The sequence below is a fragment of the Gadus chalcogrammus genome, chromosome 6 (assembly GCF_026213295.1).
Source record: "Gadus chalcogrammus isolate NIFS_2021 chromosome 6, NIFS_Gcha_1.0, whole genome shotgun sequence".
NCBI lineage: Eukaryota > Metazoa > Chordata > Actinopteri > Gadiformes > Gadidae > Gadus > Gadus chalcogrammus.
The window spans coordinates 18,761,193-18,778,625 of record NC_079417.1 but is presented as its reverse complement, the minus strand read 5'-3'; the positions used below and the strand labels follow the sequence as shown (position 1 = coordinate 18,778,625).

The 17,433-nt window shown below is 45.1% G+C and overlaps 1 protein-coding gene and 1 pseudogene across 4 annotated transcripts in view; both read right to left on the bottom strand.

Moving 5' to 3' along the window:
• The window catches only part of gapvd1 (GTPase activating protein and VPS9 domains 1), a 35,064-nt gene extending 24,600 nt beyond the window's left edge, over positions 1-10,464 (bottom strand). For 2 of the 4 annotated variants that reach the window (XM_056591723.1, XM_056591725.1), the window contains exons 1-7: positions 10,339-10,464; positions 5,598-5,816; positions 3,792-4,065; positions 2,237-2,809; positions 2,060-2,143; positions 1,848-1,982; positions 1,168-1,360 (exon numbers count right to left, since the gene is read on the bottom strand). In XM_056591723.1, coding sequence (XP_056447698.1) covers positions 1,168-1,360; positions 1,848-1,982; positions 2,060-2,143; positions 2,237-2,809; positions 3,792-4,065; positions 5,598-5,782 — 1,444 coding nt within the window. In that variant the 5' untranslated portion in view covers positions 5,783-5,816; positions 10,339-10,464. Of the gene's footprint in view, positions 1-1,167; positions 1,361-1,847; positions 1,986-2,059; positions 2,144-2,236; positions 2,810-3,791; positions 4,066-5,597; positions 5,817-10,338 lie in introns of all 4 variants that reach the window. The other 2 variants (XM_056591722.1, XM_056591724.1) reach the window with 1 other exon arrangement.
• A 1,995-nt stretch (positions 10,465-12,459) lies between these two features.
• LOC130384849 (apical junction component 1 homolog) overlaps positions 12,460-17,433 on the bottom strand; it is a 5,975-nt pseudogene continuing 1,001 nt past the window's right edge.

The following is a 17,433-nucleotide window of genomic DNA, read 5'->3' as shown; positions in this document are numbered from 1 at the left end:
TGCTAATTGTCTGCATAACAAGCTGAGCGGGAGCTCATTAACTTCCTATGAAACAAGTGGCGTTCGCTCGCCATCAGTGGCCGCTTGTTTACCAAATCTCTCATTAGAGGAAATGCATTGCCTCTAGGTACCACTTCTGGTTTTTAATGCTACTGCTGGGGGGAAAAAAATACTTAAAATATGGTATGAGTAGCCCTTTCAACACCAATGCCAGGTATCTGTTACACCAATGATTCAGAAGGGCAGATTGACGCCAGGAAGCATCAGGTCTGGTGAATAGTACTGCTGCCATCAGGAGAAAGTGTGAAGATACAGCTTCAGAGTACCGAGAGAAATGTTCAACGACTGTCCAACTGCCAACGGCTCAAACCTGAGCTCAAACATGTAGCTCTGTGTTAGGTAAACACAGCAGGGCAGTTTGTGTTTTATGCTGTCGAGCACTACATTTTGTGTAAGACATGCTTGGTATTATACACCGTATTTTGCCTTTTTCTGACAATGTAATAGTTGGGAGGTCATGCAAGTTTGTTCTGGTATATTATTTGACTTAATGAGGGTCGCAGTGCTGTTATTCTGAAGTTGAGTTCCAGCTTCGTTGGGCTGCTCTCACATGACTATGGCTCTGGAGCAGAAAGCAAGCAGGGACATCGTGTTTGCTGCGGTGAAAGGCATGTGCAAGTTAACGACGTGATTTGAGTGATGCTTGTGTTATGAGGAGAACTCCAAGAATATTGCCTCTTTTGTAGCATGCAGCCAACGAGGTATGGCAATTTATTTTTGTTAATCCTCATGCTGTTCATGCTAATGTTTTATGCCAACATGGTTTCTATATTTTCTTGTCAATGCTGTGTTTAGTTTTCACTGTGAATTTGGAGACGCCTTCAATAAACCAGTAGAAAGAAAAACACTTGTGCTACGAGGGAGTAATAATATTATTCGATAGATTATAAAGAGATTTCCTGCGATTAGATACAATTACAAGAATCACAAACGCATGGTATCAGTATCAGTTTTGATGGAACATAAACATTTACTCTACATCCTCCCCTCCTGCGACCAAACCTAGCTTTTCATTTTCAACCGCACCGGAACTCAGAGATGGGAACTGTGCTCCGAGTCACGGGCTGCCCAGTTCCCCCTTCGCAGGACAGCGCCACACCACCGTACCTATGGGGAGGCGGTTCTTCTTGTTGGCGGGGGTGGTGGCCGGGGACAGCTGGGGCGTGTTGGAGGGTGTGATCTCCAGGCTGTTGCTCTTCACGGTGCGGGACAGGGGCACGGTGGCCACCAGCGTCTCCAGGAGGGCGTGATCCTCCTCCCTCAGCTGGTCGCCCGCCGTCACGCTGCGCACAAAGTCCACCTGCGAGGCCGGGGACAGAACCCACCGTGAGGTCAACCCGTCGGGCAGGAGGTACTGGGGCTGCCTGGAAACCGGAAGGGTGCAAGTTCGAGCCCCGCACTGAGTGCCGAGGTGATCCTGAGAAAGACACCTAACCCTAACTGCTCCCAACGAGCTGGCTGTCGCCTTGCGTGGTTGACACCGGGTAGGTATGTGAATGTGTGCACGAATGGGTGAATGTTAGGCAATGTGTAATGCAGAATGTTTCGACATGGCCGCATGACGCGTCCTAATCAAATAAAATTATTTGATCATCCTGAGAAAACCTGACGGTTGGGTTTGGAGCTTGTCAGCACTAGCATCTAAAGCGTCACCGTTCCAAAATACACTACGGTTTAGAGTAAACCTGCCATTGCACTGCTACTCATACCAATGTTTAGTACGAACAAACATTGGCACTTAGTGGTCCTTGGCTCATCACTAGTGAGCGGTGGGATCCGCAGCTCACCATGGTCAGCAGCTGACCGTGAGTCATGTAGAACACCGTCCTGCTCAGGCCCTCCAATAGGTTCATCGAGGACATGGGCGGGGTCTCCGCTGCTCTCCCACCAATCACCACATCCAGGAAGGCAGCTACGCAACTCTGCTGAGACAAACATAGAAGGGTTTTATAATAACACACACACACGCACACGCAAGTGTCGGCAGTGAAGCTCTTACCTTGTCAAATTTGGACAAGCTGCTCTTTCTCCTGGGGTCTCCATCATCGTCGGCCATCGCCAGTTGTTGCAAAAGTTGTCCTACCTGTAGAACGATAAAGATCACATAAACAACAGGGTTCTACATTGTTCCATCGTACTGCAACGCCACAAGGACCCTCCAAGCCACGACCCTCACCTGCATGAGGTTGAAGCGGGCCACTTCGTTGATGGGCGCGTCCGAGATGATGCCGTACTGCTCGGGGTTGACAATGGCCGGGCAGATGAAGCAGGTGAGCAGCAGGTCCGTGCACATGGTGCGCACCTCGCCCACCTCCAGCCGCTCCACGCACGACAGCGTCTTGTACATCTGCGACACGATCCAGCGCAGGCTGTGCGGGAAGCAGTAGGTGTTCTGCTTCAGATAGCCGATGAACTTGTTGACCAGCGCCACCAGCTTGGCCTCGTTGGCGTCCACCGCCGCCTGCACCCGCTGCCGGTAGCCCTCCGAGCCCTTCTCCCCGAAGCGCTCCTGCTGGGCGGGCGTGAGGCGCTCCGTCACCTTGGCCGGGTCCGTCTCCAGGTGGTCCTCGTCCTCCACCAGCAGCTGCATGATGGGCTCGTGGAGCGTGGCGGTGAGGAAGAGCTTGGCGGAGAACAGGCCCTCGGAGAAGAGCTTGAAGAGCACGCTGAAGGCACAGTTGCCGCGCCGCAGCAGCCGCCGCGGGTTGTCGCTCTCCTTCAGCTCGAACTCCACCAGGTAGCGCAGCACCTTGGGGGGCGCGGAGAGGAAGAGAGACACCGTCACGCACCGCCTGACTGAGTGTGGGGAGACGGCATATACTGAAGGGTGCTTTTGATTAGAGCTAATATAAATACCGGGTATCAGAGAGTAGGCGTGTCTAAGTGCCGATCAATACCCTCACATGACTAGCAGCTTTACTACCCAGGCAAAGAACATTGTTATGCTGCATTCGTTGACGGTCTCCAACCTATGTGCGTTCGAGCTACGAAGTCGGAAAAACATGGATGCTCACGCTTAACTACCAGAACAAGTATCGATTATAAATGTAAATGTAAAAAATATTTAGTTGACCATGAGTGAACCAACCAACATTAACATTGCTGCCAATAAAATAGAATAACAACCAGTGCAATTAGTAGCTACAATGCTAGATTCTTTATCGGTATATACTCGGCAAGTTCAGGAATCGGTAACGGGAAGGAAAAAACTCTATCGGAACATCTCTACTTCTGTTTCTATACTTTTTTTTTTTAATGGCACGACAAAGAGCAAAGCTGAGGTTTAATTATTTAGCTTATCAATTGTGGGGGTCCCTAAGCTAGCTGGTTTATAAAAGATGCGTTCATACCAAAAGCTTCTTGCGCGAATGGCAAACTTTTCTTGCACGAAATCCGCCTAACCTTGTGGTTCGGGCCACATCAAACGAGTCTTTCGCTCCGCCGGCACGGCTGGCAAAAATTTGCATCCATTGGCTTTTTTGTATTGACTTTTGTTTGTATGCACACCACTCCTTTGCTTTTGTGTGAGGCAAGGCTTTGGGAAGTTTATTTTCATGGATCGACAGATATCATTAAATAATGTTTGACATACATCATTTCAAAAGCAACTTGGTAAGATTCAAATTTTACCCAGAAAAAAACATGTTCACCACAATTGGTGATTCAATATACTTTAGTCTTAATTGGATTGTTTTTAATTGCTGGCACCAGACACGGTTAGGCGCTCTGACCTGCAGCAGGTAGCTCTCGTCCTCCTGCATGATGCAGTTGCCATAGAGGGAGGTGAAGACGGTGTGGACGACCCCCTGGCTGTGATCCTGGTTCTGCCTCTCTCCGAGTCCGGCCACCAGGCAGGACGCCACCAGCCGGGGGTTCTCCCTCAGCCTGGCCAGGAACTCTCCGTAGATGCTCTCCTGGAAGCCCAGCGTCTTGTAGCCGTCCACAAACTGCGTGTCCTCCAGCACCTTGGCGTGCTGACAGCATTCGGAGGGTGAGGCCTCGGCGCTGTGGAAGCAAGGCCTTTGATCAGCGGTGCTGCAGGCTCTGTGGAGCGCTTGGCAGGGGATGTTTCTAATGCTAGCCAAGGCTGGTAAACGGTGGTTAAAAAGGCCACAGTGGTGCAGGAGGATGTTACGGGATCCAAGGGCTACCCGGACTCTGCAGTTTGTTGTGCAACTAGAACCAGCTGAGTAACAACAGCCATGAGCCAGTATGAGTAGAGGCCACCAAGATGCCGAAACCAATACCATTGTTTCATATAGCAGTAAAAGGACTCACTCAGTTATACTTTCGATGCGTCTTAATCCTCCGATCAGGCTAGGACGCATTTGATGTCCAGACTGCACTATCACAAATCGGATGTTCATCACGTTGTGATCCGATAAGCTAGCCAACATCACAATTAAGTCAGGCTTGTATATTGATGAATGGATAGGTGTGGACAACAATCTAGTCCCAATGTGGGCGGACTGCTGGCAAAGTCCTTAAAACCACACCCATGCAAATAAAGAGCCCGCCAGGATTCTCCCAGTATGCTTGGTATGCTTAGTCAGCCTACTACCAATACTTTGCACAGGGATGTCCCTCCAACAGCCATTTGTTCCCACCAGTGCTATCTGTGTTCTCTGACCCATACCCCTCTCTCCACAGGAACCCAAATTGCACTCAGTGATGTAATGCGTACAGCGAGTGCTTGCCTTCTCAATAAGGGCTACTCTTCCACCTGGCGCTATGTCAGGCCATTTATCTTACCAGGAAGGTCTGGCCAGAGTTCAAATTCAAGTGTGACGTGTGGCCGTCAGACCTGTGCTGGTTCAATCTCAATCAAACCAGCACTTACCCTTTTAGGTCATTCTGGTGTCCCAGTTTAACTTGCTACCAAACAGGTTTGTTCTATGGCAAATTGTGAAAGCCTGAAACTCTATCTTTTGACACCTCCTATGTTTCAAGACAAACAAAAGCCACGGTCTCCTGTAAGACTGAATTATGGAACGACACAACAATGTATGAAACGAACGATACTTAACGTTACTGTACGGTAATGTAAAATCTGAGTCAAGAATTTACAGCATTGATCAGAGATAAAAATAACGCATCAGAGTGGTGTTTGCATAAAAGGGAAGTTGAAAAAAAAAAAGTTTGTGTTCAACCACTCTTTGTTCTCGGTAGATACACCGATACCTATTCTTCTGGCCTGTACCAGTATCAGTTCCGTAGATAACGCCAAAATGAGAGCCAGGCTAACTAAGCAAGGAATGGCATTGATGTAACGTGTGTGTGTCTGTTATGACAGGAAAACTAATTTGCATGCGCCCTTGGTCTCTTCATCTATCCACCCAAAAAATATTTGTAATTAATTATGAACTAGTTAATCTTTATTTAATCAATTCAAATAATATCCCACCATGATCAATTCTTTACCATTTAAACAAAGACTCCATTGAATCAACTTTAGTTCTCAATAAGTGATGACCCTCTAAATGTATCTTCCTGCCCGTGGATCCCCCTCTGTTAGTGAGGGAGGAAGTGAAGCCCACCTGGTGAGGATGAGGCGGTCCAGGTTGATCCTCTGCTGCTTGGCGATCCATGCAGCACGGTACAGCCGCTCTGCCGTTTTCAGCACGTCCCCATTCAGCCGCTGGATCAGCTGCTTCTCAGAGGCCACGTACAGCCGCTCCTGCTTAAGGTGGTGGGCCAGCGTGTGGATGTCTGGCTTCACCATCTTCCCAGGCTCAGGTGGGCACAGAGGCTAGGAGCTGGAGCCAGGGAGGGACGGAGGAAGTTGGTTAGATGAGTCATGTGGAAGGCTAGGGGGAACAGCAGTAACAAAGAGGAAAATAATCTCTTGTAGCAAGAAGCAAAAGCTCTACGAGGTTCAGAAATAAGATAGCAGTTTAAATTAAAAAAAATTAAAAAAATCTTGGTGTCAATAGTAGAAGAAAAGTTTTTCTTTAATAGTCTATAGGGATGTTACGGTTACGGTAAACCCCGATAAAAATGTGGTCAATAACAATTACCGTTTTCATTTCAATATTATATTCAATATATTCAAAATTATCTCGGTGGATAACCGCACCCCTGGTGTCGAACCGTGTGCTTAAATACTTCCCAGGGCTTCATCCAAGTCTCCTGAAGTTGCCGCGCAGGCGCACTGTGTAGCCTACATAATGTTTTTAATTTTCTTGAATTTGGAATCATGGCGGAAGGAGATGACAGCGTTCAAGACATCCATCAGGGATGTGCATTTCTGGCAAAAATACTATTCAATATTCGCTGAGAAGTATTTGAATAATATTCGAAAATCTGTCAATCAAGAACCCCCCACACTTTGTATGAAAAGTGTGGATTTGTATGAAATCAATGTTTATTTCAACAACTGCGCCATCAACATTCAACATCAAAATTATTGCACCGTGGGCTTAGGCAGATAGGCCTACAGGCACCGAAAACAGATCGCTATTTATTTTACTGAACACAGCCGGCATGACGGTGAACTAGACATCGTCTATAGCATTATGGAAACTATGGCCAAAAAAATTACTTCACACAGTGTTTCTTTTTACAATTTATTTTTTACCAGCATTCGTAGTGTTGATCAGCAGAGAAATAGTCTGCCAAAGACGTTGACGTCGTTTAGCAACCGAGGACGCTGGGGTTGTTACCCGACTACTTGCGGATTGATATGACAGAAGAAAAAAAATCCATTTTCCTTGACAGCGGTCATTATATGCCAAGTTGTGAAGGCCCATGCAAGTGAACGGAGCGTTCAACAGCATTGAGAAGAGCCGTGTAATAAATAACGATGGTCATATTCATTATTCGATTTTCTACGTGACTCTGACTATTCGACGATCGTTGCCCATCCCTCTGAGGACTAAGTCTGAAGTATGGGCATATTTTGGGTATTATAAGAATGCAGAGGGACAGTTGATTGAAGACAGTTATCCTGTCTGCAGAACGTGCAAGAAAAAAGTTTCTGCTAAAGGCAGCAATACGTTCAATGTCATGACTCATCTCCGTTTACTTGTACAGTGTTCATGCTTACAGTTTTACATTTTAATAAAAGAAAATAAGTATATCATGAGACAATTAGTGTTTCATTAATTTGGTTACATATTGTTCTTTATGTCTTGAATGTTTGGATTAAACCTGCACTACTGTAAATGTTACTAACAAATAAGCTGTTTACATGCTTAACCCTTGCTCCTTTGATGTAAAAAGTTGCACTTTTGATAATATAATATATGATAAACATACACTTTTTTAACTATTTCAGTTTGCGTAGGCCTATCAATGCTTTCTGAACATATTGAACACACTCTTAAAAAAACTGCGATAATACCGAAACTGGGATAATTTTGGTCACAATAACCGGCGTGAGGTTAAATTTTCATAACGTTACATCCCTAATAGACTATAGGTGGCTCACGGGGTAGAACGTCACACATAGGCTCAGTCCTGAATGCAGCGACCCGAGTACGCCGTGGTCATATGCTGCATGTCCTCCCCTTTATCCCCCTTACCTTCCTCTATATCTCACTGTATAATAGAGCATAAAAATGCTAAATAAATCTTTAAATAGACTATAGTACTATTTAAGTTTAAGAATTCACGGGGGCAAACAGGAAAATGTCTAGTTCACTGTTCAAGATTCCTGGCAGATCCAGCTCACACTTACAACATACAGAAAACTGTAGACTCAGCATGCTTTAGTGGCCACTCTGACATGTCAACAATGCCAAAGGCTCCGTTCCTAAAGCATCTTTTCAACCAAGCTAAGGGTGTCTTTGAACCGCTAGAATATGCAAATCACGTTCTTTCTTTAACAAAACAGACACAGCAATGACATAAAACCAGATTGAACGCATGAAATTTCAATGATTCCCCAGAGAATGAGAAACAAAAAAGGACTCTTTGTGGTTGGCTGCTATGCAAGACCAGCAACTAGACCGAGGAGTTGGGCAGACAAGTGCTCTGCAAGCACAGCATCACAGTTGATATGCATGAGAAATGGAATAGGTCTTTACAGATTTGATACATGCGTGTTTAATGGATTGTGTATCAAGCTTACATTAAAGATGAGAATGTTTGTACAACAGTCGTGTATAGATGCTCAACCGTCTACAATCAGCGGCTGTTCCATATCCAATCATAAATTGACGGACAGACATATAAAGGACGTTTTGGTGTCCAAAACCTTTCAGGTGCCTCCTAAAAAAGGCAATCTTGTTGTGTTGTCAGACAGAGAGTCTATCCCAGGAGGACTATTAGAGGAACTCTAAAGCAGAAGAGAAAATAAGCTAGACCAAACCTTGGCATGGAAAAGTCGTGGTGATAGCCTGTCTCTAACACAGGTCAGAATACAGAAATTAGATAATACAAAACAAATCACAGCCCAGATAGACCGCAAGGACAAATCGGGACCAATGGTATATGCTGAAGAGAAACATTCACAATTTTAAGTGACGTATGGAAACTATTTCATTATTTAGTTCTGTTTTACTTTTATCCTAACTACTTTTCAGTGCAGGTCAGAGGGTTGGGCAAGTATGCTTGCTTACTGGTACATTTAGGATAGTGGGGCTAAGTACCTCCTGGTTGCGAGTCAACACCCAAGTCACTCCGTTAAACTACTCCCTATCATCATGAAACAGCATCTGCCAGCATACTGCACACAACATAATAAAATATGGATGTTAATGGACTCTACATAAGAAGGGATATAAGGGGTCTTTCAAGGATAGAGAAATTCCCATCTAGCATTATTAAAGCTAATGCTGCACTGAATGCAGTGATTCTACTATGTTATCAGCAGGTTGAAATAAACAGCTGTCTCAATGATTGTAGGAGTTTAACTATACATCAACGCTTGTCGTAGGACTGTATGATTGAATCCATGAACTTGGCTATTTACTAAAACCAATGCAAACACTAAATATTGAATTCCCCCTACGGAATTGTTGTCTTAGTAATGGAAGGATTTTTTTGACGATGTTTAAATTTTCTTTGTCAATCTAGAAAAAGTCAATACAAACAGAGTTTAGAAATTAGAATAGCTTAATATCGCTTGCCAATATTCGTAGAAGCCTGGAGTTTATTATGCAACCAGTATGTGGGCGGATTTGCCTCACTGGGATGGCCACGGCCAGGACGTTGTTTTAAAGTAGTGAGGCTTGCGATATGTTTTTGGGGGGCCTTAGACTGTCTTGGTTAACACAACTGGTAACAGTGGGCTAATCGGAATCCCCTCTGATGTTATCTTGTGGAAGACATTGTTTTTCAGCTGTTAATCGACCATAGTCATAAATGGAACACATTGTGAAACAAAAATCACCTGATGAATAAAACACAACAATTGATGCTTCTCAGTTTCTGAATTCATCCTCACACACAGCATAATCAGCTAAAGGAGGGCACTAAGATGGACCACAAAAACGCAACAAAGTCTATTGAAAGAATAAAGAAAGAGTAGTTAGTAAAATTACTTAGTCATTCATGTCTCTAGAAGATTCAGAGCCTAAAACAAAGTCCAGGATTATAAAATAAAGAAATAGGACCCACAGCCAACACTAGTGTTTGTACCATGTTGGAGAGCAGGGCTGAACAACACAATCAGAGGTCCACCATGTTGTCACTGACAGCAGCTTAAATACCGACTCCACGGATGAGAGTGTAAACAGACCTACTTGTAGAACTGCTCACTAATCTTGTAGAAATAAAGATTTCAACAACTTACTGAGGAAACGACAAGTTACTGCTCGTATCCTGACATTAATATTTATCCAATGTCAACAACACGAAGACACCAAAACAATCTGCGTATTTTCTCTCAGTTTCTGCTCTGAGTACCTTTTTCCAAATGTCTTAATTCAAGATGCCATTTCGAGTTTGGTCCCTTAAAGGAGAGGAAGGTGAACACAACGTCAGCTGAACTCGTCTTTAGCTTCGAGCTAACGCGGAGCTTGCAGCCATTCTGGAGGATATCAGATCAAACCGCACAACAGACCCAACGCCCTGCAACTGGATGTGGATCTGGGACTCGGAAAGACCCGGGAACACGGTGAGGACTGAGGTGAGGGACTCGATCCGTGTAGTGGCTCACCTGAAACAAACCATGCTAACCTGAAAACCACCAGGCTAACCTGAACCAAGCCGAGGCTCGCTAACAGACGCTAGCCAAAACAAGACGCGATAGCTCCACTAGCTAGCTCCGTGAGCCCGCGGTTCATTAACAAAATCATCCTCCCTGAATGTTAACCCTCGGATTCAGCCCCATACCTGGTTCGTTAAGGTGTGGTAGGACCCCGCGATGTATCCACAGAGCGCTGTTTACTCGGTCCCGGAGGAGTTATCAGGCCAACCGACTGGAACTCTGGCTGTCATCCGCTGTCATCATCACGAGGAGACCTGCGCAACGCGCATGCGCATGGACCATATACCCCGCTGAGGACTCTGCTTTTTGGTGGTTGTAGGTCTTTCTCAAGAGTGACATAGAGGGCCCAGTTTTTACTATCAAGTACAGATTGTGCAATGCATTTAGTTCAAGAAAATGTGACTGTGTTAAATGTTTGTCTATGGGTTTTTTTCGTTGATAAGACATGACATTTAGAGACCCACATGTTGGATGAAAAGAGTCATCACTAGTGAGACATGTCTGTATTGAGAATGTGTTTATGTATATGTGATTCACATACCTGCAAGCGGACAAGGCCTCATTTAGACTGATCTTGCCAAGTTGATTGGTCAGTGGCCAGGCAACCTGCCATGCCCTGAAATTATCCATAAGAATTATGATGAATAAAAAAACATTAATTCATATTTTGTTAGATGCGTGACTCACCATTTGCATTAATTTAGTATAAGTATAGTCTACCAAGAGAATTCTCATATGGTCACCATCGCTTTTCATGTAATGAAGTTATAAAAATAAAATACACAATAGGAACACCTCGACTTTGCTTGATTTTACCATAGTTCTCTTCCTACTCCACCAGATATTCGGTGTTTGAGACACTGGGGAAAGTAAAGGGTGTTTAACCAGTTGCATAGACCTGTTCAATTAAATGACAGGTCTGGATCATACATCTGGCGTTTGCATTGATTTACACAACTAAATCCTGAAGCTTTGTGATACCGTTGAACCAAAATTCCTCATGAGCAATAGCGCCATTTAACCACTAGGCTATGCTCAAACTCCATGCAAGAAATCCGATTGCTCCAGCTACATCGGGGGTTGGACTGCAGTTAATGAATCTCTCTGGGGAATTGATTTTTATAAGAGCGACATACACACGTTTGTATTACAAAATAATTAAACGAATGACTTAATCATGCAGACAAAGCTGACTATACTATGATTCATTTAAGTGTTATAACAGATAATATAAGTTATAGCCTATGTTCACTACTAATAGTCATTCAAATGGAATGTATTATATTGAATACATTTTTATGTAGCCTACTCAATCTAATGCATGAATATTGCAATATACCCCTAGTATTATTGCCTATAACTATCGGGGAGTGGGACACTGGGTTTTCAGAATCCTTTTATGAAAGAGAGAAAGGGAACCTTTTATTTGAATGCATATTTAAAGTATCATCGATGAATGAAATGTGTTGTTAAGACCAGCATTTTCCTATGTTTAGAAAACAGAGAGCATAGAAACACACACTGATGACAAGTCTCTGAATTCCATTTATTTGTATTATTATTATATATATATATATATGGGTTATAAACATCACAAAATAGAGGGGGAGGTTTTGCACATAGATAAATATTGAAGAAAAATAGCAACCGTAAATTCAAGCGTAACCATGGAAATAATCACAATATCAATCTTGGTTAAGGGAACTGCAGTTACATTAGAAACATTCATATTCTATGATTTACATTTTAGTGCAACAAAGTTGTTGAAAGCTCCTCGCTTTGAGGAATTTCTCAATGTCTTTAATAAAATAGCATTTTTCCTAGCATGTGATTATGTTGCTCTGATAAGGTTTTCCTATTCGTATTGCATATGGTTTATAACTTTGTTATAACGCAATGATAAGGTATCCTGTTCAAACATTTCAAAATATAATATAGATACTTTGTTTCCAAGGATCAAATGAAAATATACTATGAACTTAATTATTTCAATATTAGCTTTACTGATATTAAAATACCTGAATATAAATAACATGCTTTGAGCAAATAATTATCCAATGGCCGATCATTACCTAAGCCAAGAGCAGTCAGGATCTAAGAGATAGCTGATACATTGCTTTGTGTCAATAAAATAAATTTGACTAAAGGCCACTTTCAAACTAAGTGAGATACACAAAAATGACATCAATTCTGGTCATGTGATCAAGGTGTCAACCAAAACGTGTAAGAAATAAATTGGCTGGTCTTCTCGCGTCTTCCTTTTTTCTATTAAACAAAAAAACTAAAATAGCAATAAGATAAATCAAAACTTACACAAATATATTTTGGAGATAATATCTAAATTGCCTATTACTGAACAGTTGCAATAGTACAGCCACTGTAACAAGGTACAATTATACGTTTTGGATACACCATTTGATAGAGAGAAAACAAAAGACAGTGACTGTAGTAATGTAAGATGTGCCGTGCCTCATTTAGCTTATACATAATGTGTGCTTCATACAATAGCGCCCAAGACACCGAATATACATGTTTAGATCTCTGAACGCCTCAATTATCAGATCTAAAATATATCAGTCGACATGCAAGCTAAAACTCTTTTCCCGTGCTACAGGTTCAAAACAAAGCAAATGCAGCATGTGGTGTCAAGTGTTTGAATTTGTGTTTCTCCGGTTGTTTTCGTGGAGAAACAAGGAGACATCTGGTCTATAACCCTCAAAACTATTGGAAATATCCACAGTATGTACACAAAGTGAATCTGACATCTTTAGCATACTTCATAGCATCATATAAAGTATAGCATTAAGCTATATAATATCATCTAGAAGATTGGGGCTTCCCACCCAGTCTAGGGTCCTGGGCTCGGAGGCCGCCATGATCATACACATAAATTGTCTTCCTGTCCTCTTATCGATGGGATAGGATTGTGGTGGGGGTGAACCTCTGGTTTCTCTCCACAAACTCACAGAGCTGGGTGTAGATCTTGGGATACTCGTGGCGGAGGAACACTCCTCTGGTTCTGAGCTGACGCTGGATGTTGACAAAGCACACCTCTCTTGCCTTCCTCCCCCCCTCCCCCTCCTGATCAATGTCAGGTGTGCCGGGGGAGGGGTGAGAATGAGGGTCTCCATCTCGCTGTCCTTTTTGAATAGCTTTTTCTCCGCGACTGGAGGAGGCCAAGGACACCTTTGCATATTTACGAACTGTGGGAGCTTGGACCCTGGGGGACGGTACTTTGGGCGAGAGTTCACCCACGGCTATCGAAACGTTCAGAAGGAAACATTCATTGGGGGTCATATTCGTTGCCCGAGTGCTGCAGTTCCTTGCAGTACTCTCCGAGGTTGTCCTTGAAGCCATCCAGCTCCCTGAGGGAAAGATACGTCGGGGGACATGAGGAAGACACTCCAACCCAACTTTGAGGAAGTTGTCAGCCGTCCCTGGATTGGCGAAGCCCAGGAAGAGGACTCCGCGGCCGCGAGAAAGGTAGCCCGCCTTTGCGAGGCGGGAAAAGGCTTTATGGATCTCGGCACTCTCTCTGCAGAAACTTCAGCGTGTGTCGACACATGCTGCTGATGCGGCCGTACAAACAGTTCCCTTTATGAGACTCCCAATCGTCCCGGCGGCAGTTCCGGGAGCAGTAAAACGTGTAGCAGCTGTGGCAGATTGAAAGTACAGGCACGCGTTGAACAGAGTCTCTATCCGCTTGCAGTTGCCTGTTTGAGCAGACCATCGTATCATTGTCGTCGTCTGTGCTGTGGTCTGGAGAACATCCGTCCGCACTCCTCTGTAAGCCATCACAGCCGCTGTCCGGGTCTTTTCACCGTGTCAGGGCTGGATTTACTGGACGGGAGCTGCATGTTAAGGAATCCTAGGTTCTGAAGACCGGAAGATTCCCTGTCTTTTTCGTCATCTTCACTGATCAATTGTTTTGAGCTGGTCCAGAGTCCTTCGCTTGACTTACCACTGCCGGGGGGTTTGTAGTCTACAACAAGGTCGGCTAACAGCTCGTCCAATTGTTCAAGACTCTGTTGAAGGGAGAAATTATTGGGTTTAAAGTCTTTGGCGATGTCTGGTGTGGGAGAATTCCCTTCTAGATGACTTTCTCTTCTGGACAAAGCATGTACCTTCTCGTGGTCCGATTCCCAGCTCACTGAGTGAACGTCTCGCAGCTTCCTGTTGCCCCCCCGTATGTTCATTGTCTGTGATGGTGATCTCCGGAGTGACAAACCAGAGCCCACTCTTTGAGTTCTTCCAAGGATTGCTGGAACCCCGATCCAAAGAGTTTTCCGAGAGGGAAAGGGCAGCATAGCGCTTAGGGGAGCTGGACAGGTTAAGGATTACTGGCTGAGCCGTGACACCGGACGGGGCCTTATGCCTTCCCTGGTAGAACAAGTTCTCATAGCTGCGTCCACGGGGCACTGACTGCTCCCGGCTTCTTTCATAGCGTGGGTTCAGAAGGTTGTCCCAGGACTTGGAGTGATTTTTCACTTCAACACCGAGCCTAGTCGGCTCCATGCAAACCGTTTGCGAACCAGGGTTCTTGCCTTACTGTCGGTGGTGTATGCATGAAGGACTGGTTGGAGTAGGAAGATATACTGGAGCGATACACGTCGTCGGAATAAGACTGGGGGATCCGCACCGGCCGTCGGCCCTCTGTGTAGTATGGCCTCGCTGGGACGTATTGTTCAGCCGGGGGGCTAAACGGTTTTGAATAAATAACCCTGGAGCCGTTTAGGTTATACGGACTCCTGGGATCCTCCTCGTGGTAATGTCTGGATAGGGGTGTTTGGGAGAAGTAGGATCCCGCCTCACTGGTGGAGTAGGGTCTGCCATAGACTGTCTGCATGGCTCCCTGAGAGCAGGATGCTCTGTGTAATAGGGCCTGACTGGAAGGGTGTGCGCCAGACGAGTCCTCGGATCGTACTGACTGGTCATAGTGCTGCCGTGGCTGGTAAGACTCACTTGGTCGTCCTGAAAGTATGGTCTCCCATACGGATGAACCGGGTATCTGACAGGGTCCTCTGTGTAGAAAAATTTTGTGGGTATGTTAGGGTTGGAGTATGCTCGTTGCTCTCTACTTAGGTATGGTATCGTCGGGGACGGCATTCTGTGCGGGTCTAGATGCTGGTATGAGATGGGGGAAACACTGGTGGTAAAAGGGTGGAACCCTGGTCGGAAGTCTTGACTGTAACACTCGCTAGGAGTGGGCGTTGGCGAGGAGGCAAACTGGCGGGGTACATACAAGCCTCTGCTACTGCTGGAGTGGGAGTACCTCTGATAGGGTTGTTCAGGTCTCACACTGGGAACCTGCCAGGCGGTGTGCTGGAGGACAGCCGCGTCCGGCTTAATGTCCACGCGGCACCTGACATGGGAGCAATGGCTGGTTTATCCGGTTTCTGCTCCTCAAAACAGTCCGAGACGTAGAGGGGAGAGTGAGGCTGCAACTTAATGGGGTGGACGTCATTCAAATAGGCCCGGTTGGAAGAGTAGGACTCGCGGTGAGAATCGACCGTCCTCACCGGATCCGACACGGCGCGGGGAATGGTCCCTCCTCTTCCTGCTTCCCGGCGGGGACACCGAGATGGGCACTGGCTTGAGGGTGGGCTTCAGCGAGGGGCACTTTTAGACCGAGTCTTCTTCTTGGAACCGGACCAGGTGGGGGGGCTTGGGGCGTCGTGGCTGACGTGCTGCTGGACCTGTCGGGCGTTGAACAGGTCGGGGGACGAGAAGCGGAGGTGCCCCGGTTGGTCGAGGCTGTTCCACATGGCATCCTTGGCCGGCGTCTGGTGCTGTCCTGCCGTCGTGTACGGATACTCCATGGAGGAAGAGACGCACTTTGGGGTCATCAAGGGACTCGATAAAGTCAAAGCTGCGGCAGTGCCTTTGTTAATGATTTCCGGTTTGTCAATCATTTGTAGGTCACATTGCTGGGGGGACCGGAGAGAAATGGAGCGCCCAGTGATGGGGTTGGAGGGTATGATGTCCTGATATAGAGTGGATACCAGTATATCAGGTGGGTGTGTCCGTGTCATCCTTGAGAACCTCCCCTAGGCTTCATGCAGTGTGATTCAAGATCAACACAGCCTGTGAAAAGAGGGAAATAGGTTAGCTGTCATATTTATAAACCAAAGTTAGAGGAAAGCAATAATGTAAAGTGATCTGTGGTGATCTTGACACATTGTCGTAACATATGTACCTTGAGGCTCATTGGAGGCTCAATTATATTTTTCTAAATACTATAGAGATAAGTGGATCAAAAATCTAGATTTATTCAATTAAAGACTATCCACTCTTGTACAAGATTCAATCCATAACAGTTAAAGCTGCAACTTAATATATTAAAATCATTAGTCCATGAATACTGTTATGTCAGTTGCTAGAAATATTTGTACAGATTGTTGAAAAGGTTTGAACACAAAATGTTCTAACCACTGATTCCAAATATGTCAAGATTGTAGTCGTTGCCTAATTTATCACATAATAGAATCCTCACAAACACTAAATTACACACACCACACACCACACATTTTTAAATCACACACACGACACAATCACATAAACACAATCATCAATCACACACACACACAGACACACACAGACACACACACACACACACACACACACAAACACACACACACACACACACACACACACACACTATCACACTGTTTGTAACCACACACAAACACACACACACACACACACACACACACACACACACACACACACACACACACACACACACACACACACACACACACACACACACAAATTTGAACATGCATGCTACCACCATAACACCCACACACACAACCATCAAGCAGACAATCATGCAACAACAACACACACATACACTTGAACGCCTCCACCACCAACAGGACACACATTAACCTTCTTGGCTCTCGCTCAGGAGCTAACCCTGAGTTACCATCTGCTCATCTGAATGAGGAAAACTGACCATGTCCCTGACATGCACCCCCACACACCCCCACACACACACACACACACACACACACACACACACACACACACACACACCACACACACACACACACACCACACACACACACACACACACACACACACACACACACACACACACAAACCCTCAACAGACACATTCCCAACCATTCGCAATGTAATTTGTGGTAATGTTGCTGTTGCTGATATTAATGTTCAGGGTTCTTATTTTTGTATACGTTCATGCTTATTACAATCTG